The sequence below is a fragment of the Panthera tigris genome, chromosome A3 (genome assembly GCF_018350195.1).
Source record: "Panthera tigris isolate Pti1 chromosome A3, P.tigris_Pti1_mat1.1, whole genome shotgun sequence".
NCBI classification, from domain to species: Eukaryota; Metazoa; Chordata; class Mammalia; order Carnivora; family Felidae; genus Panthera; species Panthera tigris.
Window position 1 is genome coordinate 13,745,025 of NC_056662.1, and position 22,565 is coordinate 13,767,589.

General features: G+C 49.0%; 1 protein-coding gene and 1 long non-coding RNA gene across 14 annotated transcripts in view; one reads left to right on the top strand and one right to left on the bottom strand.

Annotated features, from left to right (window-relative positions):
* Positions 1–3,299: 3,299 nt before the first annotated feature.
* Positions 3,300–22,565, top strand: part of ZMYND8 (zinc finger MYND-type containing 8) — a 135,328-nt gene continuing 116,062 nt past the window's right edge. For 2 of the 13 annotated variants that reach the window (XM_042980239.1, XM_042980240.1), the window contains exon 1: positions 3,300–3,357. In XM_042980239.1, coding sequence (XP_042836173.1) covers positions 3,314–3,357 — 44 coding nt within the window. In that variant the 5' untranslated portion in view covers positions 3,300–3,313. Of the gene's footprint in view, positions 3,358–15,266; positions 15,283–15,516; positions 16,225–16,659; positions 16,679–17,088; positions 17,455–18,938; positions 19,013–21,107; positions 21,125–22,565 lie in introns of those variants that run through there. The other 11 variants (XM_042980229.1, XM_042980238.1, XM_042980241.1 and 8 more) reach the window with 9 other exon arrangements.
* On the bottom strand, positions 8,991–11,781 carry LOC107179237. Its single transcript, XR_006215405.1, has 4 exons — positions 11,668–11,781; positions 11,240–11,313; positions 10,382–10,498; positions 8,991–9,906 (listed from the first exon to the last, which is right to left on the bottom strand). It is a non-coding gene; the product is annotated as an uncharacterized LOC107179237 (long non-coding RNA).

Here is a 22,565-nt window from a genome sequence, read left to right on the forward strand (position 1 = left end):
GAGGAGGACGTGATGTGATTGCTGATAACCGCTGTGCTGGGTACAACAGCGTGACGTCGTAGACTGCTGGGTGGGGCTGGCCATCTCCGGATAAGGCCTCTCTGAGAAGCTGAAGGGCCTCTCCAGCAGAGCCTGTTAGGGGAAGTCCACACAGCAATGCCCACTGGTCAGACTGAGACCCGTGACCAGGCTGGCATTGGTTATGGGGGAAGCATCCCAAAGGTGAGAACTTACTGAAAATGGCTGCCGGTCACTTCCGGTTAGTTACAAAGAGCCCAGGTCCTGATTCAATGGGTCTCAAACTCTCAACTTTTATACCACCCCTCATGGCCATCTCATCCCTACCACCGATAAAAGAAAACATCAGTGGGAAATAGAAAATAATTCCCTGAGTCAGACTCCCAACGTTCATGTCGGGCTTCAGGTCCAGGTGGGGGCAACTACGAACAGGCCTAGCAGGTGCCTGTTTCCCTGGTGACTGATTCTCCAAGGGAGGTCATCAGCAAGTCCGTCCTGTGGCTCCATATTCTCATGGGGTTCTCTGGGTTGGATTTAACACATCTCCTCAGATACCCTGGAAAATCCTTTTCTCCTGGGTATTCATTTATTCCCTTTTTGTTTCAGGGCGATTTGCCAGCAAATGGGAAGGTATGGCAGCTGTTTAATGACTACCGAATGCAACGGTGTTGCATTGAGTTCTTGAAGTCCATTCTCCCCAGCAAGAAAACAACCAGCGAGGCTGTTTTGACATTCCCTGGTCATGTTTCTTTCCTTTTGAAGCTCCGTTTTGTCATTTTGCTTCATCTCCGAGGAAAAACCAGGAAGCTGCTTAAGCGTAACCACCCCCCTCCCCGCCCTCCATACAGTTGGTTTTGTGGAGAAAACACAGGGAGGCAGACCTGGGCTCAAGACCCAGAACATGGAGAGAGAGAGAGAGAGAGGGAGAGAGAGAGAGAGAGAGAGAGAGAGAGAGAGGAAGGGGGAGACGGAGAGAGCACACAAGAGCGTTCGCCCTCTTATCATATCGTGGAGACTCTGCTGGGTTTGTATTCATTCGTTCCATAAACAGGTATCCAGTGGCCACTAAGGGCCAGGCACCGTGTTGGGCTCCACGGGTCCACCACCAAAACCAAAGACAGGTCCCTGTCCTTCTGTATTCACATCTGATACAGATTCAAGAAGAGCTTTAGCCTGAGAATCCTAAAGACTGGGGGCTTTGCTTATGGGCCCTCCGCCTGAATTTCTACTCTGTAAAATGGGTTCACTCATCCTGGCTGCGTAACTGAGAAGGGTTTGTGGTGAGGACCCTAGGAGATGGAGTCCAGAAAAACGGAGGAGAAGAATGGCCATACTCGTTGTTCTTTTGTTTCCCTCTGGTTTCTTTTTTAATGTTTATTATTTATTTTTGAGAGAGAGAGACAGAACATGAGCAGGGGAGGGGCGGAGAGAGAGGAAGACACAGAATCGGAAGCAGGCTCCGGGATCCGAGCTGTCAGCCCAGAGCCCGACGCGGGGCTCGAACTCACAAACCGCGAGATCGTGACCTGAGCGGAAGTCGGACACTCAACCGACTGAGACACCCCTTTACTGGTTAGGTTGCCAGACCTGTAGTATCTAACCCCTCCCTACATGGCTGATACTGTTAATTCCCTAACCCAGAGGCAGAAACACACTGGAGAGGCTCAGGGAAGGAGGGGGGCTCAGGAGCCCTTCCAAAGCTCAGGGCTCCAAAACAGAAAGTTAACTGAGAGCAGACACTGCTGGGGAGGGTTTGATAGGGCCAGAGCCTTAGGGATGCCAGATTAAACACAGGGTATACTTAGACTAGAAAATTGTTCATTCATTTGAAATTCAAATTTAACTGGGCACCCTGTATTTTTATTTGCTAAGTCTGGCCACTCTACGGGGCTTCTGATGTCAAGCCGGTGGAGGCCTGGGGTAAACCCGGGACTAGAGGCATCAGGGTAAGTCTGTTCCTGGGGCTGGTGCACGGAACGGGTGGGTAAGAGCAGCGAGAAGGGACAATGCCGGGAAGGCTTAGCAGCAACCAGGCGGTTTCTGCAGCCACGTGTCCCAGGGTAGCCCGCCACATCAGCCAGGGGACTTTGACTCCTCAGCAGCTCTGGTTCCAAAGGGACACCTTGTGGTATAGCCTGAGCAGGGCCTGGGGGTAGCTCCTATGGGCCACACCCAATTTCACTTGTCAATCACTGTCGCTTCCTTTCGTAACCCAGATACCCCCACCAGGCTGCAGTTTTCTTGCATCCTCATGGAAGTTCAGCTTTCCTAATTTCTTTGACTTGAAAATTAGCGATCTGGGCATCCTGGCAGTTGACTCATCCAGCCATTTCCCCTTCAGCATTCACCAAATTACTTTTGAGCACCTGCTCTATGCCAGAGAGATACGGGATTGGACAAAACAGACAGTAAGTAAGAAATCAATCACAGGAATATAAACTCAGTTATTAAACACGTATCAGGTATTAAATGATGATGCCACGAACACCACGAGGGCAACATACAGAAAGGTAGGAGTGTCTGATTCATTTGGGAAGTGGGCCCATGAAGCCTACCCTGAAATTAATTTTGTACTGGATTTTGAATGAGTAGGAGTTCCTGATAATAGCAGTGATAGCTGAGCCAAACTCCGCTAAATAATTTCTTTTACTACAGGAACTAATTTAATTATTTTTTTAAAGTTTATTTATTTTGACAGAGAGTGAGAGAGAGCAAGGTAAGGGCGGAAGAGAGAGAGAGGATCCCAAGCAGGCAGCTCTGAGCCCAACGTGGGGCTCAAACTCAGGACCTGAGCCGAATGCTTAACGACTGACCCGCCCGGGCGCCCCATACAGGAACTAATTTAATTCTGAGGACACTCTGGGAGGTGTTATCCACGTTTTATAGGCCCAGAGAGGTTCAGTTACTTGCACAAGGTCACACAGTGAGTGAGTGGCAGGGTCAGGATTTGGACCGCGCCAGCCTGGCTTCAAGAGCCTTCCAAGCAGGCTGGGATCTGGCCGGAAGTCAGAGACCTGAGAGGAAGCTGCAGAAGGGAATCCTGCAGGCCCCCTAAAGCTCAGTTAAGAATTCGAGACTTTCGCCTGAGAACAATGGCAAACCTTTGAAGGGGTTTACAAGTGGGGGTGGGGAGGGGTGTGTGTCCGGGCCCAAATTGAAATTTCAAAAGCTCCCTCGGGCTGCTTCGGGTGGGGGATGGGATCAGACTGGGGCCTGGGGGCTGGTGGGAGGCTGTTCCCTTCCTGCCCAGATAACAGATAATGGTGGCTCTGGAGCTGGCCACGAGCTCTGCAGAATGGAGCTACGCGGCCGGAGTCGGCAGTGGAAGAGGCTGCGAAGGTAAATCCCGCAAGGCTCCGGGGTGGGAGCTGCGAGAGGGAGAGGTCAAGGGTGACGCCCAGGTTGGGGGCTTCAGAGCTGCAAAGGAAAATACCCGGGAGGGAGATTGGTGACCTGAGAGCTCCTGGGAGTTGAGTTTTGGTCAAGTCCGCCCCGAGTCTGAGATTTCTTTGTCCTTGGTGTCTTTTTGTTGTTGTTGCTAAATCGGTTCCTGATTGCCTTGGCGTTTCCTGTCTGTTTTGGTCCCCTTTGTCCAAAGTAGGCCTTTCTTGGAATTTTAGAGGCCGAGAGGGCTTGGACTTCGTTTTTCTTATGAATGTCTTGCTTTTTCAGACGGGTCAATTTACCTTAATCTTTCTGTGCTTCAGTTTCCTCATCTGTAAAATGAAGGCGGGAGTAGTACCTGGTTCACAGAGCTCTTGGCCGAGCTAATTAATACATAAAATGTGCTCAGAACGATGCCTGACCTGGGAAGGCTCCCAAAGTGCCGTGCTGGTGCTGATGATGTTGTCATGACAATGAGGAGGGTGATGGAGGCAGGGGTGGCTGTAGGAGGAGGCCAAAGCCCACAGAAGTCACTCCAATTACTTAGCAAGTACGTGTTGGGCATCTTTTTGTACCCGGTCCTAAGCAAACTACTTAAAAAGTATGTACAGGAGATCAAGTGATTGAATTCACTCAAGTGAGCAAACATTGAGTGATTCTCCAATGCGAGACCAGCTCTAGATGCTGGGGTCACGACAGCGGATAAGAAAACGACAAGTTTCCTTGAAAAGCGAACACAACACCTAGTTTTTGAATGTGCTGCTAAGTCTGGGAAGGTAATGAAACCACTGTTGCGACAAGATGTGACCCAGGGGCCCTCCTGGAGGAGGAGACATTTGGTCCTGGACCCAAAGTGAAAGAGCATGTGCAAAGGTCCATGAGGGGTGGGCTCTATTTGGCAGGAGACAACCAGCACATTTTGAGGACTCCAAAGTGGGTCAGGGTGGCTGGAGTGCAGTAAACAGTTGAGGGGGCGAATTAGGTGATTTATATTTCTACATATCGCCATGGATGAAATTACCGGTTTCAGTAGTGCGACTTTTTAAATTCATGTACAAATTGTAACTTCATACCGTTCTACTTGATTGTGCAAAACCAAATTAGAGCCATGGTGGATCTGCTGGAGATGTTGTGTAGATCTTGTGTTAAGAAGAAAATGCGAGTCCGTGCACAAATACTTATTGAGCAACTACTACTCTCCAGGCCTGTGCTGGCCCAGGGAATACTGGCGAATGGATACACAAAGTCCCTGCCTTTGTCTACAGATAAAAAATAAGCCGGCGAAGACATAAGGCGCTTCTTTGTTGCGAATGAAGGCGTTCCAGGTGGGAGGGGCACAGGACCTGAGGTGGGAAGTAGCCTGGAAAATACTGGACGAGCTGAGAAAAGGAGGCCGGTGTTGCCACAACACAGGGAAGGAGGGAGGTCTCTTGAGATGAGCTCAGAGAACAGGGGACCGGCCCACATAGGGCTCTGCCGGCCCTGTTCAGAGACAGGATTTTCTTCTGAAAGGGGGGGGGGGGGTTTGCAAAGGTTTTCTGTAAAGGACCAGATAGTCCATGTTTTGGGCTTTGAGGGCCACGTATGGTCTCTTGTTGGCAGCTATTCGACCCTACCCTTGTAGTACAAATGCAGCCATAGACAGCAAATAAATGAGAGCCTGTGGTTTTGTGCCAGTAACACTCTACTACGGACACTAAAAAATTCGAATTTCATATAATTTATGTGACAAGTTACTTTTATTTATCTAGTTAGTGGCTCCATGCCCACGCGGGGCTTGAACCGACGCCCCTGAGATTGAGAGTCACATGCGCTACCTACTGAGCCAGCCTGGCCCCGGTGCCCCAAAGTTTTATTAGTTTTTTTCAACATTTTTTTTTTTTTAAGATTTCATTTTTAAGTACTCTCTGTACCCAATGTGGGGCTCGAACTCACAACCCCGAGATCAAGAGTCGCACGCTTCACCCACTAAGCTGGCCAGGTACCCCTTTTTCCAACTACTTCTACTATTTTTATTTTTTTTAATTTTTTAATGTTTTTGAGAGAGAGAGACAGAGTGTGAGTGGGGGAGGGCAGAGAGGGAGGGAGACACAGAATCCGAAATAGGCTCCAGGCACAGAGCCTGATGCAGGGCTCAAACTCATGAACCGTGAGCCAAAGTTGGAGGCTTAAAAAACTGAGCAACCCAGGTACCGCCTGCCCCCCCCCCCCCCCCCCCCCCCCCCCCCCCCCCCCCGCCCCAGCTATTTTTAAATGTAACAAAACAAAACAAAACATTCTTAGCTCCAGGGCTAGAGGGAAACAGGTGGTGGGGCAGGTGATTTGGCCCGAGGGCCACAGTTTATAGACTCCTGAAGCCATCAGAGGGTTTTGAGCAGGTGAATGAAAGGCTGTGATTCAAAATGGGAAGGTATAGGAGCACCAGGCTGGGTCAGTCCGTAGAGCATACGACTCTTGATCTCGGGGTCGTGAGTTCAAGCCCCGTGTTGGCGATAGAGTTTACTTAAAAAAAAAAAGAAAAGAAAATAGGAAGGTATGAAGGCTTGGCATGATGCCAGAAAGTGGATCTAACCATGTGGAATGAATGAATGGATCCGTTGTTTCCTTAGTCATTCATCAAGCACCGAGTTATCTTAATAGTCATGGTGCTGCTGAAGGGGCCCCATGATCTGTAAGACACCGTTCTACACTCCTGGAGTTTATAACATAACAAGAGAGACTTAAGAGCGAGATACAGGGGTGCCTGGATGGTTCAGTCGGTTAGGCGTCTGACCTCGGCTCAGGTCATGATCTCCCGGTTTGTGAGTTCGAGCCCTGTGTCGGGCTCTGTGCTGGCAGCTCGGAGCCTGGAGCTTGCTTCTGGATTCTGTGTCTCCCTCTCTCTCTGCCCATCCCCACTCTCAGAAATAAACATAAAAATAAATAAATAAATAAATAAATAAAGAGCGAGATACGAATACCTCTAAGCTTCAGGGTCAAAAGAGAGACCCCAAAAAGCAAAAGTTGCATTGAGAAACAGCCAGGTGGCAGACAGGTAGCTGGAGTGGAGGGAGCAGGGGGGAAGGAAATGGGTAGGAGTTGAGGGGAAGGCCCTGTGGGGGATTTGGGATTTTATCCTAAGTGAGACTCTCTTTTGGACTTGCCTATTCTGGACACGTCGTGGACACGAAATCAAACAATATGTGGCTTTCGTTGACTGGCTTCCTTGACAGAGAGCATTTATTCCGTTCTACGGCTGAATAATAGCAACGTTCCCTTGTGTGCGTTATTTCTCCATTTGTCCGTCCATCCGTGGATGGACCATTGGCGGTTGCCACCTTTTGGCTCTATCATGAATAGTGCTGCCCATAGAGGGCTTTGGGAAGGCAGGTGATGTCTTGTTAATCTGGTCCCTCCCGCAGGAGACCAGTTGGAACAGGATTCAAAGCCTTGACTGCACAGTGGGATTCCCTGGGAGGTAAAACACACACTCCGGGGGAGAATTAGAGCAGAATTCCCAGGCAAGTCTATAGTGAGTGATTGAGAACCACCGGGGACAGACAGTAGCAGTCCTATGAGCAGGGCGGTGGCACCCATCAGAGGGATTAGGTGACCAGCAGAAGAGCCGTGTCTGGAATACACTCAGGGCCGAGCGCCCAGGTTGGCCCTTGGTTGGGATGAGGGCTGTTTGGGGTGGTTGATTCTACGGACCAGGCCGAGGAGCCCTGCGGAGGGGCTAGTTTGAGGGAGTCAAGAAGTTGGGTTTGCTTTGCTCAATAAGAGGTCCCAGCAGCCCCCACGCTAAGTCCCATGGGCAGGGCGTGGAGGGGGGGTATGTGCTCTGGTGGAGTAGGAGGTAAGGAGCCAGGAAGGCTCCCAGGTTAGAAAGAAGGAAGGACACTGGGATTTGAAGGGTGGGTGTTATTCCAACAAGAGATACCGGGAGAAGGAACCAAGGTGGGGCCTACTTGGGGCATGCTTGCCAGATCCACTGAACAATAGAGGGAGGTGAGGGGGAAGTCAAGTGTGGAATCAGATAAAGGGGTCCCGATAGGCTAAGTCTGGGTTGCATTGATGAGTGGAGAATTGCTGAAGGTTTTTTGAAAACATCAGGAAAAGTGATCGTAATCAAAATGTGTTTTGAAATGCTTTGTTTGGCAGGTGTATGGGAAGGTAAAAGAACATTCTGGAATATTTTCAGTCCGAGTAATGGAAGGGTTGCACACAGAATAGTGACCATGGCCTTGCCTTTACCTCCATGCGCAACTCCTTTGCACCTCCTTTCACAGCGGCCACACTTGGCCTCTTTTTGTTCCTCAGAAACACCAAGTTACCAAGCTCAGGCTTGCCTCGGGGCCTTTGTACATGCTATTACCTCCACCAGGAAGGCTCTTATCTCCTTCATTCAGCTCAAATGTCACAGCCTCACTGGAGCCCTTTCTACCTGTCTAAAGCAGACACCCCCATCCTGTCACTTCTCTATACCCTCACCCTGCTTTTCTTCATAACATAGCATTGGCCTCTAGCGTGGGGGCTGCTGGGACCTCTTACTGAGCACAGCAAACCCAACTTCTTGACTCCCTCAAACTAGCCCCTCCGCAGGGCTCCTCGGTCTGGTCCGCAGAATCAACCGCCCCAAACAGCCCTCATCCCAACCACAGGGCAGCCTGGGCACTCGGCCTTCAGTGCATTCCACAGGCGGCTCTTCTGCTGGTCACCTAATGCTATTTTTAATCTTATTCATGTATTTATTTAATTGTTCATTACCTCCCTTGTTCAGTCCTTGAACACAGGAGCAAGAGACAATCTGGTGCTTAGGGGTAGAGGAAGTGCTCCAACCTATTTGTGGACTGCCTGAATCAACAACAAGAAAATGCTTGCCCAGGAGTTAGAAGGTCTGGGGTTCAGGGGAGAATCTGCTGTGGTAGATACGGTTTCAAGGAAAGAAAAATCATCTAACATTTCTTGAGCACGTACTCTGTGCCTGTGTCAAATCATCCTCACAATGTCTGATGCAAGGACTATAATCCCGTTTCTCAGACTTGGAAACTGAGGCCCGAAAAGGCGAAGTAACTTGCTCAAGTTCCTTAGAGAGGAAGCTTGGAATGGACCCCTTCCCCCACCCTGCCCCCAACAGGCTGGCCCAGATAAAGAGCCTGAGGGCCAGGAGGGAACAGAGTCTGGAGGGAGAGGAGCTCCAGCAGTCAGAGCAGCAGTCGCTGGGCAGGGAAGTGTTTTGGAAACTCTGAGGTGTTCAGCATCAGATGTTAGCATGAGGTCAATGCACAAACAGTGGACCCAAGACTAAGTTGGAGTTCGTTCTTGGAAGTGAATGAGGACTTGTTTTTCTTTTATTTAAAAAAAAAAAAATTTTTTTTTAACATTTATTTATTTTTGAGACAGAGAGAGAGCATGAACAGGGGAGGGTCAGAGAAAGAGGGAGACACAGAATCCGAAACAGGCTCCAGGCTCTGAGCTGTCAGCACAGAGCCCGACGCGGGGCTCGAACCCACGGACCGCGAGATCATGACCTGAGCCGAAGTCGGCCGCTTAACCGACTGAGCCACCCAGGCGCCCCATTGTTTTTCTTTTAAAAGAAATTATGATTTAAAATAATTCATTTTAACCAGCTACATACAAATATAAAATGAACCTGTTTTATGTATTTTACGTAACTCATTATTCATGAGGACGCACGGACGATGATCGGACGACCGATTCAAAGACGGAGTCAGAGCAGGGCTCATACAAGGCATGCTGACATGCATTTATGAATAGATGCGAAAACTAGCAAAACTCCCCCAGATCCACCAGGCAGTAATCCATCGCATTCCAGGGACTTAATTTGCATGTCTATGGACAAGCGTCTTTTGCATTACTATTGGTTTTCTACCAGTGGCTGAGCTGTGAAAAGCTCAGAAACAAAAGTGCAGGTAACCCAACGCACCAGAACAAGCTACCCATTAATCTTTTTTTTTTTTTTTTTTGCCTATTTCATAGTCTTCCACAATTTTCCTAATACTCTATTACATTTACTAATTTATTTTGGAAGAAGTAGTACATTCGCGTGGTTGAAATTCAAAAGAGACAGCAGTAAAAAATCTCCTTCCCGTTCCTGCCACCCAGGACCCTTTGGATGCAAAGTGTTAGCAATTTTTTAAGTATGCTTCCAAGAAATTCAGTGCATAATAAGCAAACATGTGTCTATATGTAATCTCTACACCCCACGTGGGGCTCAGACTCACAGCCCCGAGATCAAGAGTCGCATGCTTTCCCAACTGAGCCAGCTCCCCAATAAGCAAACCTGTTAAGAAAAAGACACAGAGGTTTGCCTATTTTTTTTTTAAATGACATATTTCACATACTGTTCTTGTTTTGTTTTTCAACTCAAGAATGGGTCTTAGAGAGTGTTCCGTATCGGTACGTAAGAGTTCCCAGATTCTTGGGCCACAGCTGTAGAGTCTTCTGTCTGTAGGGCAGGACCACGTTTACTCAATCAGTCCCTTATTGATGGCACGGCAATTTCTGGGTAAATAATTGAAAGGCGTTGAGGAAAAAGTGAGGAGCAGGCAGAAGGAGATGGAAAGAGAAGGAGGCTATGAATACTTCCTCAGCTTCCTCATCTGGGAAATGGGTTGATGACTCTAAGGTGCCCATTGCACACAGGTCTGTGAGGGCGATTGGTTAGTTTATGGAAATTTCTTAGAACAGTAGCTGACAATGCTTAGAACGTGCCAGCTACCAGGATGTATCCTTGTGCTTCTTTGGGACGTTTGATGTTGAGAAAAGGAAGAGAAATGACTTGGAGGCATTCAGAAATTACCTTTTTAAGCGTGAGCAGAGGGAAATCCTAATTGCAACCGCATGAGTGCTCACTGTGTGTGTGGCTACCCGTGCTTGACCACACGGAGTCAGTGAATTTCCAGGTGGGTATTATCATCAGTATTATTGTGGCTCCCATTGCACAGATGAGGAAATCAAGTCCCAAAGAATTTCATACCTCAAGCAAGGCTGCCCAGCCTAGCTGCCCAGGCCAGTGGGACAGCTGGATTCACACCCAGACGTCAGACAGTCTGAGGCCAGCTGCCACGTACTCAATCACTGCACAGTCCTGCCTCTTGATGTGGAAAGAAAGAGAAAAGGTTAAAGTGTAAAAAGAGGGCTGGCCACGGAGCCAGGGTTCTGATGGGGAGGCATCCGGGAGGGAGCAGGGAGGGGGTACGCAGAAGAGAAGGCGGGAAGGCTGATACCCTGAGGAGGGAAAAGGGCTTGTGTTAGGTGGTTTGGGGACCAGGAAGGTGGGCTGGGGAGAGGGGCTGTGGGAGATCAAGGGGAAAGGCCCCGAGGCTAAGGTTAGGCCGGACCAGGAGTCAGGGATCAGGAACAGGGCACTGGTCCAGTGGGCCATTTTTAGCACTGGGGCTCTTACTCTGAACGAGGTGGGATCTGTTGACGGTTTTTGAGCAGAGGAGGGCGGAGGTCTGACTTCTTTTCAAAGGCCTGCAGCCTCTTTGTGTGTGTGTGTGTGTGTGTACAAATCCCCAGTTTCTTCCCACACATCCTTCTCCCCACAAGCATGTGCCAAGGGCAGATACAGGGGGCTCGGATAGGAGACTAGCGCACCTGTCCTGGTGGGAAATGGTGTTTAATTAATTGAGCTCTGACACACAGCATTAGACTGAGGGCACCGTGGTGAAGAATTCGGACAAGCCTCTGCCTTGGTGAAGCTCTCGGTTTGGGGCAGGCTTTCTCAGCCTCAAGGCACTAGGGATACTTGGGGCTGGCTAGTTCTCGGTTGTGTGTGTGTGTGTGGGGGGGGGGGGGCTGCCCTGTGTTTGGCAGCATTCCTGGTCTGTACCTTCTGGATCTCAGTAGCACCCGCCCTTCCTCCAGATCGGACAACCTAAAACGTCTCCCGACATCGCCACGGGTCTAGTGGGAGAAAGAAACAAACAGCCAATAAGTATGCGCTCTTCTTTCCATAACGGTAATTACTGGGAAGTAAAAAGAGCAGGTGAGGGCAGGTCCTGAATCTTCCTTCTGACTTGCATTTTCTTCCCGCATCCTTTAAGTCTCGCGCTACCCACACTGAGGCCATCTGCCTGATGGTCATGAACCACCCCCCCCCACCGTGCCCCAGCCCTTTCCACCTGCCCTTCCCACCCCCGTCCATTTTTTTTAATCCTGCCAGTCTCTCCTAGAAAGAAGTAAAAAAAAAAAAAAAAAAAAAAAAAAAGACCTTCCAGAGGGCACCTTTTCTCCAAAGTAGGGACAAGTCCTAATTACCTCTTTGTGGCTGTAACATGACTCCTTCAGCTCCATGATCTGAAGGTGAGCCCTTCTGTCACCCTGCCCGAAGTTGGCCTCGGATCCGATTGGCCGAAAAGGAACAAAACAAAAGATATTTAAAACACTTCCCTGCCTCAATCCCGCCCGCCTCCCCTAACGGATGGGGCGGCCTGCTGCTAGCTTAAGGCAGATAACTCCCAAGTACACTTACTTTCCTAGTCCTCGAAGAGGCTATCTGGGGATGCAGCTTGCCGAGGCTGCTGTTGGCCTGGCTGCTGGCCAGCGGGAGCGGAGAGCCATTTCCATGAGGCCAGGCCTCGGCGGCGAGGTGCCTGGGGAAGGGAGCCGGGTCAGCCCTTCCTCTCCTTTGAGGCCAGCTTTATCACCGACACACTCTGCCTGGCTTCTGTGAGCCTGATTCTGTTCTCTGAGGCTCTCCATCCCCTGGGAATAGTAAGAGAGACATGTTTTAGTCTATTTTTATTAGTTCATTGCTTATTCATATCACCTCGGAACCTGCTTGTTTAGGCCTGTCCTGGCTTTTCCATCCAGCTCCACGGTGGTTGGGTGCTTGGATTTTTTTCTTCCTTTGCATTCAAGCCAAGGTTTCCCTACCTCAGCACTGTGGACGTTGTGGATAGCATAGATCCTTGTTGGGGGATGGTTAGCAACGTCCCTGGTCTCCCCTCTGCCCACTAGATGCCACTAGGACCTCTCCCCCCAAATGTGACAACCCAGAAGTCTCCAGACATTGCCATATATCCCCTGGCGGGGGGGGGGGGAGGTGAGAGCAAAACCACCCCTCATTGAGAACCACTGATTTCAAGGAATATAAAAACCTGATTTTATTTTTTTTTATTTTATTAAAAAAAATTTTTTTTTTTAACGTTTATTTATTTTTGAGACAGAGAGACCAAGCATGAACGGGGGAGGGTCAGAGAGAGGGAGCCACAGAATCTGAAACAGGCTCCAGGCTCTGAGCTGTCAGCCCAGAGCCTGACGCGGGGCTCGAACTCAGGGACCGCGAGATCATGACCTGAGCCGAAGTCGGCCGCTTAACCGACTGAGCCACCCAGGCGCCCCTAAAATCCTGATTTTAGAGATGGCAGAGAGTTCCCCTTAACATCTTGGTGGAGGTTTGTAGGGAGAGAGGAGCTTTCTCCGGGCCTTAAATGAGTCTGAGCTGAAGGTATCCCACCTCTATCCTTCAGTACTTAAAACTTCTTCTCAGTGGAGTCGGTCTCCTAAAAGAAAACACCGATCGGTCAGTTGCTCTTGGTAGATTTTAGCCTTGTTTCTGCTCTGCTGGGTTCGCTTTCTCTTTTGTTCCTTTCTTTAGAGGCAGGTGAAGGTACAGAATTTAGGGATGTGGAGTCCTAACTGGGTTGGAAGTCCGGTTTCTGGCACTTGCCAGCTGTGTGACCTTGTGCAGCTCACTTCACCTCTCTGGGCTCGGTTCCAGATCTCTAACAATGCTCCCTGCCTCACGGAGTCAGTCAGTGCAAAGCGCTGATTTAGCACTGTGGCAGGCCCAGGGTGAACAGCCCTCGCTGTTGGGGCTACTCTGTGCAGGGGGTGTCTGAGAAGGGCCACTGAATGATCTCTAGATGGAGGCTAGCAACATTCGGTTTCTTTATTTCCTGCATATTGGCCACATTCCTTCGAGTCCAGGATTGGCCCTTAGTAGGCCTGCCCGGGGCTTCCTTTTCAATCCCTGTGCCTCCCAGGATTCCATCTGCCACCATACCTTTGTCTCCGTCCCCAGCCAAATCGCCGTCTTTCTGATAACCTCAGACCTACCAACAGCATTCCTCAAACGGAGCAGAGCTGGCAGAAAAAGCCAGCAGCTTCCTGCTCTTTGCCCCAGAAAACATTTCAAGTGATCAAGTGATGGGGGGGGGGGGGGGGGGGGGGGAGGCGGGGAGGAAGCCACAGCTGCTTATGCAACAAGCTTTAATCCTGGGTTAAAATCCACCACGCGCACCAGTGGCATATTTCATTTCCTCATCGTGAAGCTAGTGGCACACGAGATCCGCCACAGACATGCCCGTCCCCCCCCAAATCAGCACCTGCAGAGGCAGACCGGGTTCCCTATGGGATGGTGGCAGAGGGCCGCTGCCCACGCGGCCGGGAGGGACAGCACAGTCTGATTAGCCCCGGCCTCCACCTCTTGTCCCCCACTTGGTCTCCCTGTACGCGTGGGGAGGGGGCCCCTCCCTTGCAGCGAGGCCCAGGCTTGTTGTCCTGAGTGCTGGACCCTTGTCGGGGTGTCCCTCCCTGCATCTTGGCCTCTTCGGCCTCATACACAACAGCAACAAAATCCCCTCCCTTTTCACGGAGCCTGGGCCCTGACCCTGCAGTACAGTGTGTTTGGATTCCTGGCTTGTTCCTGTGTGTCTATAGAAGATTCCCAGCCAGGAAGAATTGATGTGCGCGAGGTGGGCATCTGTTACCCATGTGGGGGGGCGGGGGGCAGGGAGAGCAGGTGATCGGCGCTGTGTTTTCTTTGTGGGAACGGACGGTGTGGGACAGGAAAGCCCACCGAGTCCTAATTTTAGGAGGAGACTATACTGGCCCCTAGTTTTACTTCCTGGCATATGGCTGCATCACCTCTGGAAGCTTTCTCCAACCTCTAAAGCATGGTGTTTGTTTAGCTTCTGTTGTTCTAGCTTGGTGTTTAAAAAAAAAAAAAAAATCTTGTTAATGAAGCACCTTGTCTTTGAGGGAAAGGAAAAAAAAAGCTGCAACCAAGCAAGCATGGACATTTTCAGATCGTTTTGCATTTGCCTTTTCTTTCTCAGGGTACAGACCAACTACAAAGGCAGCCTTCGGGAGGAAACAGGCAAGAGACCTCCTAATACTATTGAAATGGATGGAATTATAAGTAGCTCCGAAAAACTAGTTAATATTTTACTGGGGAACAGTGCCAGAGATGGGGGTGGGGGACTGCCAAGAGTAGGGCTGTGTGTGAAATAGCTGTTCCATCTGCCTTAGGGGACGAAAAGAAGCCGTTCTCTGTGGAAATAAATTTAAGCAAGAATCCTTATAAAGCTCATGGGATTTGTCTGCCCACCGAGGGCCCGGTTCCCCAAGAACATACATACAGGAATGATTGTGGCAGGAAGGGCTAAGCTGTGGGTGTAGGCCTGGCTCATAATGGGGGTTCTTGTTCCCTCGCTGGGCTTGACATCTTTCTTTCTCCCTCTGGATTTAAATGGCTTCTCAGACCGAGAGGCACTGCCTGTGCCCTGGATTCAGAAGGTACACGCCTCCTTGGGAAGCAAAGGCGAGAGACAGCGGCTCACCCTCTCTCTCTCTCTCTCTCTCTCCCTCTCTCTCTCTTTCTGCATCTGCCGGGAGAGCCGCAGCTGGTATTTTTCCACAGGCCTTTTCTGCGATCTCAGGGCCTAGTTTTTCCCAGCCAGGCCCAGAGTCCGAGAGAGGGTTAATAGGCAGGAAGCTGAAGGCATTGCAGACTAATACGGAAGTCAGATTTTTGTTTAACTGACAGGTTTAGCAGGCCTCAGTGGTGGGGGAGGGGGCCGGGAGGGGAAGGGAAGTTTGTAGATCTAGGCATGTGGCCTGCTAGGAGCGCATTTGGCTTTTCTTAGGGTAAGGACGGACAGGGGGGCCTGTTGGCATCCTGGCAGGGAGGCAGGAGCCCATTTTGGTTTTTCTTTGAGTGCTGGCCGAGGGGGGCGAGAAGTTAGATTCTCGGCCCGGGAATGGCCGGCTCTCTGGCCTGCTTTTCCAGGAGGCGTTTTGACAATGACTATGCAAACCTGACCATTCTGTTTCCCTCCTCTGCTCAGCAGCCCCGATCCCCTGTCCCCCCCCAGGAGCCAGGGCTGCCCTTTAGCGATTTCTTGGGGTGGGGTGGGGGGCTCGCCTGTCCTCTTTCCCCCTCAGCTCCTCAGAGGCCTTCCTCCAACCCCTCTTGCTTGCGTGCCCCCTTGGCTGCTTTCCTGGGGCTCCCCACTCCTCGGCTTTGCTTCCCACCCCCCTTCCCCCGCGGGGCGGGGCGGGGGGGGAGGAAAACCATCCTGCTGGACTGTTCTAGAAAAGGGCCAGGCTCCCTCCTAGCCGAGAGCCGCTTCTGTGGGGGCAGGTGAGGGTGAGCCCTTTCAGCTCACCCCAAAAACTCCCTTCCCCGTGGCATCCGGGCCTCAGGCTTTGCTGGAGCAGGTCAGGCTGGCTGCACTGGTTCGCCCGTGCCGGGAAACCCAGCCAGGGTGTGGGAGAAGTGCGTCTGGGGGCCCCTTTCCCAAGTTTTTCTTGCTGCAAAAGGCCTAGCTTAGCCTGTCTTTTTCTATGCACAGGATGGCTCTTGGCTCACCAGAGCCTCACAAAGATAATCGCTCAGGAAGTGTTTCAGCCAATCCCGGGCGGCCTTACACTCCGATTTGCCGGGGCAGCCAATCGGGGATGAGCTTTTATTAGGCGGCCAGATCATCAAGCCGAAGTGCCAAACCCTTTTTCTGTGAGAACTAGGAGCCTGTCCTCCATGTTTTATAAGTATTGACATTACACAGTGTTAACAATGCATCCACAGAGGTAAGCTGGACTTTTTAACCATCTTTTCTCCCCCTCCCTCTGAGACATCCGAATTGTGGGCGAGCAGTGTGATTTCTCTGTGGCTGGCCGTGCCACACTCACCCCCACAGCACTTAGGTTAACTTGCAACTGTTTAGAGAGAATTTTTTTGCTTTCTTGGGTCACATGGCTAAGTAGCCATTAGCCATAGCTTGATTTTGCAAACTGGCAAAGGCCTGGCACACCTTTTCTTCCACCAGGACATGGTGTTTCTGGAATAGTTTGAAGCTAGATCCTGGAATGCCAAAAAAGAAGCTTTTTTTTTCTTCTTCTTCCCTTTTTTTTTTTTTTCTTTTCCTCCTCTCTCTCCTTCTCTCTCTCTCTCTCTCCCTCTCTCTGAGCAGCCCCCCCCCCCCCCCCCCTGCACTATTGTCTTCTCTTGTGTCACATGCCTGCTGGGGGAAGAAAATGGAAGGTAAGAAGCAGGCTCCTCTCTAAGGAGAGCTCATGACAGCACAGCAGGCAAGTTTACCTCTCCAAAGAGGTTCTGGGAAGGCTCGAGTAAGTTCTGACAAGAGAGGACGTGTGTTTTAAAAAGAACCAAGCCCTGAGCAGAGCAGTGCTAAGGAGAGCTCCTAGCTCCTGGGGCCTAGGTGGGTGGTAGTGAGTCTCTACATGGTCTTTTCTCTCCCTACAGGGTTTCCTCACTTGAAACTACATTGTTCAGCCTTTTTTCCTGACTTCTGTTGATACAGAGTGTTCTTCTGCAAGCCAGCCTACAGCCAGCAAATGTTTCTGAAAGTGTTTTCTAGGCTTTGGAGGAAGTTTTTGGAGTAGGGATGGGGATGGGGGGGGGGTGTGTGTAGAGGGGGAGGGAGGTTGGACAACATCCTGCAATAAATCTGTGAGGACTCGTTTCGAATCCCTTAGCTTTCTACTCTTGCATGATTTTCAAGGAACTAATGTATCTTTTATCCTTGTTTTCATTTTGCTCTCCCTCTCTTACATTGTATCATCCTCTGTCCTCCTCTGTGATGGAGTGCAGAGGAAATAAAATCATGTCTGTGGCTCATGACAGCATTCCATATTCAGTTGTTGGGTTGTGTTGTCGTTGTGTGTGTGTGCGTTTAATAATCCCATGTAACTGTTTAAAAAAAAGAAAATTTCCTTTTTGATCAAGTCCCAAATCTGCCTGCCTGTTCTCTCTTCTTAACTGTGGAAAAATGAGACGGTTGCTTGAACATTTGTTGGGTAAGTAAAGCAAATCCATTTCCTCTGTGACCATGTATAAAGAGTTTGGCGGACGTTTGGGGTCTGTTTGTGGCAGAGGGTCTTGCCTACAGCAGTTGGGGGGCTTTTCATTAGCAGGAACCAAAGAAGGGCTTTTTAATGGTGTCTTGATTTTAGGTGACTGTTTGAATTCCACTGTTTTTCCTGATAACCTGCTGCTAGGATTGGAGATCACACTTCCTGTTTACCCTCAGACAGGGGAGAAATGTTCAGTTCATTGTGACTTGGGAGGAGACCTTTAATTGGGATTGTTTGGATATTAGCTAGAACTCTGGGTAGGTGATCTGCTTGTGAAATGTAACAAAAAGTGCTGCTTCTTGGAGGCACAGAGCCTTAAACCTTGGTGAGGCAGCAGCCTGGGGTGGGGGTGGGGGTGGCAGTATTAATGTTTTAGGAGACTGACTTGTAGTGTAAAATCCCACCCACAACAGATTTGGCCTTTTCCCCAGCCTGACCCCACACATCTGTATGCTTGCTCGCTTTTACTTAGGATTTATTTCTCACTTCTTACACTTCCCCTGATCTCTTAATGCTGCAGCTGGAACTTAAGAGTGAGAAAAGTGGACTGTTTAGCGTTAGCTTCAGAATTTACCCCGAAGTTCACTACACAGGTTTCCAGTCTGAAGACCAGTCTAGCATGACTGTAAATGCTGGAAATGTATTCAATTGTTGTGTGACGCCAACTTTATGGAGTCCGTGATCTTTTTTTTTTTTTTCCTTTCAGTTCAGCGTCCAGCCACCCACCCACCTTGTAGCATCAGTTGGCAAAGGGCTCATTTGATAACGAGAAATGTACCAACTTCTAAGTTAAGGAAAGGCTGTGTAAGGCCAGCTTTTTAGAGTTAAGAAGTGCAGGCAGTTAATGATGTTATGTACATAAAACTGAATAGTGCTGCCACCCCGCACAAATAAGTCCAGACACTTAGCTATTTTCTTTGTTCTTATCTTCTGGCTGTAAATGGAAATTACATATTGAGGTTCTTGTGGCCTCCCTAGAAGTAATATCTAATCACAAGACTCCTGGTTTGGTGCCTTCGACGTTTGCATAATGGTGTGTTTGTTGGACTGGAAGAAAACCTAAGGGCAAGGCATTCATCCTCTAAAAGCTCCAAGGTCTGTTTTCAAATGTGCAGCCCCAGCACGTTCCCGGCCCTGGACCAGGCTGGCCACTTTCCTCTGGTACTGTGGCCACCACCAAGCCTGAGTCTGTAAAAAGTTAATTGTTTCCAAAGTAGCTTATTTCCCAGCTTCACTAAGGGGGAAAAAAAGAAATGTCTGCATTGCAGCAGGACTAGGTACAGAGCAGCCCAATGGGGCTCCTCTCTGCAGCTTTGAACCAATAGACTTGGAGGGAAGGTTACAGATTGACAATTGGAGTGGCCAGACTGAGAACGGGCCTTCTGGAAGTTTCTACCAGCTTTGTTCCTTTTAGGAGAAGCTGATCCGCCAAGCTGAAGAGTCTCCTACATTCCATTCCTGGGGCATTCCCTCCCCCTCCCTTGTTCTTTTTCACATCAAGGTAGAGTGATCTTTCTGCCACGGTTATAAATTTCAGAGGGAGGTACGGAACTTGGGTTGTTTTCCTTTTTCCTTCTGCCTCCTCAGTCCCCAAAGAGGACGCACAGCTGCGAGGAACAAACACAGACACACTGGAGCTGATTCTTCTCTCTCTCTCTCTCTCTCCCTCTCTCTTTTTTTTCCTTCAAGACCCTCCAGGATGGATTCACTTTCTGCTTTGGGAAATTAAGTGGCATTCACGTGGGGGAGGGGGAGTGAGTGCTTGCTCCAGAAAATGGTCAGTGTTCCGTCTGTAACTAGGAATTAATTATATATAATCACTCAGTAAACTTTCTACAGAGTTTTTCTAATGGCTGCGCAAGAACATAGTTAGCCTGTTGGAGCGGAGTCCGGTTACTTTTATAATTAACAGCCCAAAGATTTGAGTCAGAAAGAAAGAAACAATGGGGCCTCTTGGATTATAAATTAGGGATGAAAACAATGGCTTTTTCTTTCTTTCCTTCTTTCTTTCTTGTAACCCCTTTTCTTTTAAACAAAACATTCCCCCCTTTCTTTCCCTGGGAGAACAGTGGGGAAACTTCTTCAGGTCTTAAATGGCGGGGGGGGGGGGGACGGGGTCCCTTTTTAAAAAGCCAGGATGACAGTAACCCAGAAAACCCTGGAGGCAAAGGTAGGTTTTTAAAAAGTCCAACCACTTCAAAATGTGTGATCTCTTTGTTTCTTTGGCCTTCTTTTCTCCTCCTCTCCTGTGGCACAGGCAACATTTGTCAGCCGAGAGGCCCTAGGTCTGGCTTTGCCTCTGTCTGGTTGACCCTGAAAAGAAAGATAACGTGCACAAGTGTCTTCGCCACCCCGCAGCAGAGGTTTAGAAAGGGCGTCCGTGTAGAGGTCCTCTCTCTCCTGGTTCTTAAACGCGAAACAAGTGAGGATTCACCCTTGGCTGGGTCGCTAAGGCTGGGCTGCCCTTCCCCCCACTCCCCACTCTCCTTACAGATAAACAAGCAGGCGGGAGCCATGTCAGCACGCAGCTAAGCGTCGCCGCCAGGCTGTCCCTCCTCATCAAGATTACCTACCTACCGGCCGGCGAGGAGCCAACCACCCGTCCTTGCCCCGGCACAGCCTTGGGCACCATGCCCTCCTTTCTCCCCTGGAGCTACAAAGCAGTCACCTTGAAACTCCCCACTCAGCACCAGAGTTGCGAGGCCAATTCTCAGACCTGCAACAGTAAATTTACATTATCCACTATGAGGCTGTTCGTTCGGCCTCTGAAGGCGGGTTTTGCAAAACCCATTGTTAATTTTCAGGGCTCTGTTGGGGGTGGACAAAAATCCGATGTGTGAGTATCCCGTGCATTGGCTAAGGGCACTGTTTGACTGTTGTTTTGCTCTGCAGACTCAGATTGTCTTTCCTGGAGGTTAACTGTCTTAGGACTGGCTGGGGATTTGGTGGCCGTTTTCAGGCTGATTAAACAGCCTGTTTATTTTACCTTGGCCTCAGACAGGGGTGTGGCCCTTTGGCTTGGCTTTTCAGGTGACTGCTGGCCTTGAGACACTTTCATTTTACTACCTAGCTCCTTTTTGGTAGGGATGCACAGCTGGTTTCTGATGTGTCCAGAAGGGGGAATGGGCTTCCTCCCCCCCTCCCCAGCTTGCTCCCTTTGAGCATTTTTGCGTTTGTACGGACACCTGTCTGTCGGCAGTTGACGGCTCCTTAGGGCTGCGGCTCCTTAGGGCTGCGTCATTCCTAACCTCCCACCCACCCAATTTGAGGGCCAGGGGGCCTCACCTCAGAGCCTCCTGTTTGGAGGCTCAGGCTCTAAAAGGAAAGGGTTTTCCTTAGGAACCTGTGACTTCACAAACTCCCCCTGTCATTGCAGACTTTTTTTTTAAGCTGCTAAACGTTGGGTTGTTGGTGTCCTTTGGTTGAGCTTTTCCTAGTTCAGATATTCAGGAAGGTGGCTTTGAAACTAGCAGGGCTGCTTCAACAGGAGCTACAGCTATTGAACAAACTGCTACCATTTTAGCTTCAATACAGGAATGAGGCAGTGTTGCAAGACGCCATTTTAAGAATCCTGCATAAATAGCTTAGCTACCGATGACTCTGCCTGTTTTAGGTGAGTGCTTATATAAATAAAGCTGCTCTGCTAACCATTCCCTCCCCCCCCCAATTTAAAAAAAAATTAATTGCAGATTTAGGGAAGCATGGTTTTCTTATTTTGATGTTCACATTTGGTGATCTGGAAGAGGAAGATGTTGTGTCTTGGGGATTACATTTTTCTTACAGCCTGGACCAGTTTGGGATTTTGAATGAAAGTAAAAACCTAAAGGAAAAGCCCTTCCGAATGATGCATGATTCTTGAATTGCTGTGCGATGATCCTCAGCTGTAGAACCAGAGTCTTGTGCATGCTGGTTATATATTCTAGATGGGTTAGATATTCTTGGTTAAAAGTCAAATAGTAGGGGCACTTGGGGAAAAGAAAGATCTGGGCATTGTGTATCCAGGCTTTTTTTTTTTTTTTTTTTTTTTTTTTTCCTGTCAAAACTAGATGTTTGCTCTTTTTCTTTCTCTCTCTCTTTTGGAAGTGTGGAGGGGATGGCATTCCTGGGAATTACGGACCAGCCTTGAGTCCTCAGAATTAATAATCAGAAGGCTTAAAACATCCTGGAGGTTCAGCGCTTCATATTCAACTTTTTAATTCCTCTTTTCCAGTGCATGCAGGTTAAGAAGTCAGCCGAGGTTTTCTTGCTCAGGCACTGGGGGAGAAATCTTTTATTCTTTCTGGGACCGGATGGGAAAGTCTTGGTTGTATTTGCAGAAGCTGCTGCTGTTTCTTCTTTAATTGCCTGAAATGTATCAGTTTGTGAAATCCACAGGCAAGTGACTTAGGGTAACCGTGAGTGAAAGCGGTGGGAACATATATATCCTATACAACTAGTTGATGGTGTATTTTCCTGTTGGGGTGAAAGGCTGTAGTTTGGGTTTTCAGCTAATTTTTTACCCTTTTCTTCAGCTGGCCCCCTGCCTCCTCAGTGGACCTTAAAAAAAAAAAAAAGTAATGTCAGTTTTAAACAAGGACTTGTTGTTCCATTGTTTTTGATTTAAATAATCGGGGTTGCTGGAAGCTAGCAGATAGGAAAGATGCTGTATATTTTTTAAGACTTTCATGTGTTAATGACAAGAGTTCAAAGTCTTTTCCCCGGGTGCAGCTGGCTTTTCTTTTTAACAATTAGTATTTGACTTTTTTTTTTTCTCCTCCAAATGACTGAACAGTTTTTAACCTAAATTGACCACGGTCTGTGGGGGGGCATTCAGACAGGTACAGAGCTTTTGATGTAATATTCATAATTTTCCCCCTAACAACATACTGGTGCTTCACACTAAACCAAAAAATAAATAAATAAATAAATAAATAAATAAATAAATAAATAAATAAAATAACAAAACAAAACAGAACAACAACCAAGAAAACTGAGATCAGTGGTGTAGAAAAAAGGAAGTCCCTTTAGATGTGGCTATTCAAAATGACTCATTTTGCATTCTGGTCTTTGCTCTT